At 35.7% G+C, this 3450-nt stretch overlaps 1 protein-coding gene across 1 annotated transcript; it reads right to left on the bottom strand.

Annotated features, from left to right (window-relative positions):
- Positions 1-1720: 1720 nt before the first annotated feature.
- Positions 1721-2404, bottom strand: LOC149166090 (dehydration-responsive element-binding protein 1A-like). Its single transcript, XM_089430038.1, has one exon. The coding sequence runs from the start codon at positions 2402-2404 to the stop codon at positions 1721-1723; it is 684 nt and encodes a 227-aa protein (XP_089286164.1).
- Positions 2405-3450: the final 1046 nt, after the last annotated feature.

Here is a 3450-nt window from a genome sequence, read left to right as displayed (position 1 = left end):
AGGGTTTCAAGGGCATGTTAGAAGGCAAAACTTCTCTGCATCAGAGTCTCCAGCTTTTCTGAATAAAGACCTCATGGGAAAGAGCTGTAGTTTCTCTCCAGAGAACAAATTACACACTGAATTTGCAATGCCATGCAGACAGCAAGATCTTTCAGGGAAGGTAGCAAGTTTGTTCGACGAAGGCAGCCTTTTAGCGAAACAGAAAGCTAGGCACTTTGTTTTCTTGAATATGGGCACTTGGTTCAAACCAAACAGAGCGTTTGTATTGTGTTGTTGTGGCAGACCCCGGCAGGGACTACCGGCTGCATGCAGCACTTGTTAAAACAAACATTCAGGTTGGGTGTGCATGTTATTATAGTGAAAATGTGTCAATTCATGTTTATATAAAATAATAATTGTGAATTTTTTTTTAGATTAATATCATTTTATAAAGAATTTTTAACATTAAAAAGTTTTAGTGAGGAAAAATAATTTTGTTTTCTTTATTGACTATAGCCAAAGCCCCTTGTATCCATCTCTTTTCTATAAAACTCAAATAGGTCATGGTTGGAAACCTTATTCAAAGTGCCCAAGACTTAGAAGCTTCATCTTTTTCTCTAAGGTTGTTGCTTTCCTAACCACCTTATTCGAAGTGCTTAAAGTTTAAAAGCTTCATTTTCTTTTGGAAGATCCTTATTTTCTTTTTTACCATAGTTTAGAGCCCTAAATACATAGTTGATGCCCAAAAACATATGAAAATCATATCTTTCTTAAAAGCTTAGAACCCTATCACATAAAATTGTCTTATATAATGCTTCAATGAAATTTTCATAACACTTAAACCGAGAAAAACCCTTATTAAATACTTAAGCCTTTAGTATTGTTTTCTAACTACTATAAACCCCAAAGACTTGCCAATATTACTAAAAACATTATAATAATTTTAGAAAGAAATGTTCATATCTAATAATGAATTCTTAATACTATACATTTACTATTCATACTAGTTTACATAAGATTTTTTTAAATTACCATTTTAATTTTTTTATTATCATTTTTTTTTGTTCCCCTCCATTATTGAACTTCCGATATTACTAAAAACATTGTAATATTTTTAAAATATAATATTCATATTTAATAATGAATTTGTAATACTATACTTCAACTATTCATACCATTTTCCATAATATTTTTTAAATCATTATTTTTTTGGTTAGTTTTATGCTTTTTGCCAATTGTACCACCTACCAAGAACTTGAATTTATAATAATATATATGAAAAAATTAATTTTTAAATTTTAAATTAAAAAAACAAAAAACTACATAAATTTCAAGGTTAGAACTCGATGGATTAAACCATTAAAACCAACACTTCCATACTATTAATTGGAACTCTATCAAATAAATCATTAAAAACCCAACAGGGCTGGAAGTTTTACACATTGAAAGATAACATACTATTGATTGGAACTCCATCAAATAAACCACTAAAAACCAAACAACCCAACAGTGCTGGAATTTTTACACACAGAAAGATAACATGACACTTGCCAAATTGTCATGGCACTTCCCAACCATTTGTGTGGCCTGATTAAGGAACACTTCATTAATCGCTCAGAAGGGAAATGATTCTTACAAACAAATTACAGTAACAAAGAGTACCTAAACTGGGCTAATGCGGAAACGTATGAGGTAGAAGCCCGATACAATCTTCAATGTTGACAGACAATTAATATATTGTTCACTGAGAAAATTGCCAGAGAACTAATTCACCAGCTTGGCTATCATCTTCGTCGAATTCATCTGAATTGAAGTATTGGCCGTCAAGCATATGATAAGGTGTGTTTGTAAGAAATGCTGTCAGATCGACTTTGGAAAAATCCTCGCTCTGCTTAATATCTATCTCAATAACGTCTGCCTTCTCCTGTAGATCCACAGACTGAAGAGAAGTTTGAGGAGTGGGCGCATTAACAAAGGCTGCAGCCGCTGCACCTTCCTGTATATCTCTTGCTGCATTAGATATGGGGCGAGGAAGATGATGGACAGTTTCCGGGAAATTGAGAAGAGCCAAGGGGCCTTTCAAACACAGAGCGGCCACGTCGTGTGCACGAGCCGCCATTTCTGGGGTGGAGAAGGAACCGAGCCAGATGCGAGATTTCTTCTTTGGTTCTCTTATTTCTGATACCCACTTTCCCCATTTACGTTTCCTCACCCCTCTGTACACCGGATGCCGTGTTACTCCTCTTCCCTTAAACTTTCTCCCGCTCTCCACCCACCTTTCATTCGATTCTGATTGCTCTACTTTATCATTTCTATCATCTGCATTCTCTATATCAACAACATCAACTTTACCGCTGCAAATTTGTTTGGTGGGTAAATCTGGACTTGCTGCCTCCGTTTGCCCTTCTTGATGCGCTGCAGCCATTGACCTCACCTCTTTGCCTGTGGGGAAGAATATGGGAGATTTTATACAGGAGGGTCCATTCACTGCCTTGGCTATTTGTGCTGCTTTTGGCTGCAGCAGTGGGAATGAGGAGGACCGAATTTTGTGAATGAGAGGACACCAGATATCGTTGAAGTAGCCAGTCGCCCCCAAATGAAGTAATATGTGCAATTTGTGGATTGCCAAATGAGGTAATATGTGCAATTCGTGGATTGTGGGACACCAAATATCGCTAAAGTATCCGGTCGCTCCCAAATGAAGTAAGAAGTGCAATTCGAGGATTGCCGAATGAAGTAATATGTCCAATTTGTGGATTGTGGGGCAGCGGGCTGCCTTTGTGGACTTTATTGCTTTACTGTAATGATCATGTCGTGGAACAAAGTCATATATCAGTGAAGTTTTGGACAATCACAAATTATAACCATATATGGAAAGTTGTATTATATATCTATTTGAAGGCACTTTTACATACCGCTATATAGAGCGGCTTTGCTCTCTGTTTTCGAAGCACTTCTGCATACGGATTACGAAAGCCAAATGTGATATATAAGATGCAATGGGTTGGAATGAGAGAGAGCATTCCATCAACGTCATCCTTGAATGGTATGGGAATAAAATAATATCCGATAAAATGAAATTATGGTTTTGTATACACATGCACATATACCACACAATCTAAGAGTATATTTTTCGCACATCTTTTCATTACTTTTCGAAATGATAAGTCCTCCTTTGATGGTTTCAACAACTTGTGAAAAATTAGGTGAAATTTGCTTAGGAAGATGGGTTTCTTTATTTTGAAATTAGAAATAAGAAGGAAGAATTTATGTCCCTTCCTAATTTCTCTTTAACTTGCTTATGGTCAAAGCTATGGCTCCATTAAGTCCTATCTTGAATGTGGCAATTTCATGTTTTCATATTCTTCTCTTTAGTGTGCTTTCCTCACTCATCGAGCTCATTCAATTATGATTATAGAAAATATGTCAGTTTGGAACATAAGATATTTACATACATTTTATGTAAGAAAA

This window comes from Pinus tabuliformis, chromosome 5_1 (genome assembly GCF_031772625.1).
Source record: "Pinus tabuliformis cultivar Carrire ecotype Pingquan chromosome 5_1, CPIR1, whole genome shotgun sequence".
Taxonomy (NCBI): Eukaryota; Viridiplantae; Streptophyta; class Pinopsida; order Pinales; family Pinaceae; genus Pinus; species Pinus tabuliformis.
Note: the sequence above shows the minus strand (reverse complement) of the source record. Positions and strands in the feature narration are given on the sequence as shown.

Bases quoted from the DNA above. Each gene is read 5' to 3' on its own strand.
- LOC149166090 (XM_089430038.1), bottom strand. From the start codon at position 2,404: ATGGCTGCAGCGCATCAAGAAGGGCAAACGGAGGCAGCAAGTCCAGAT.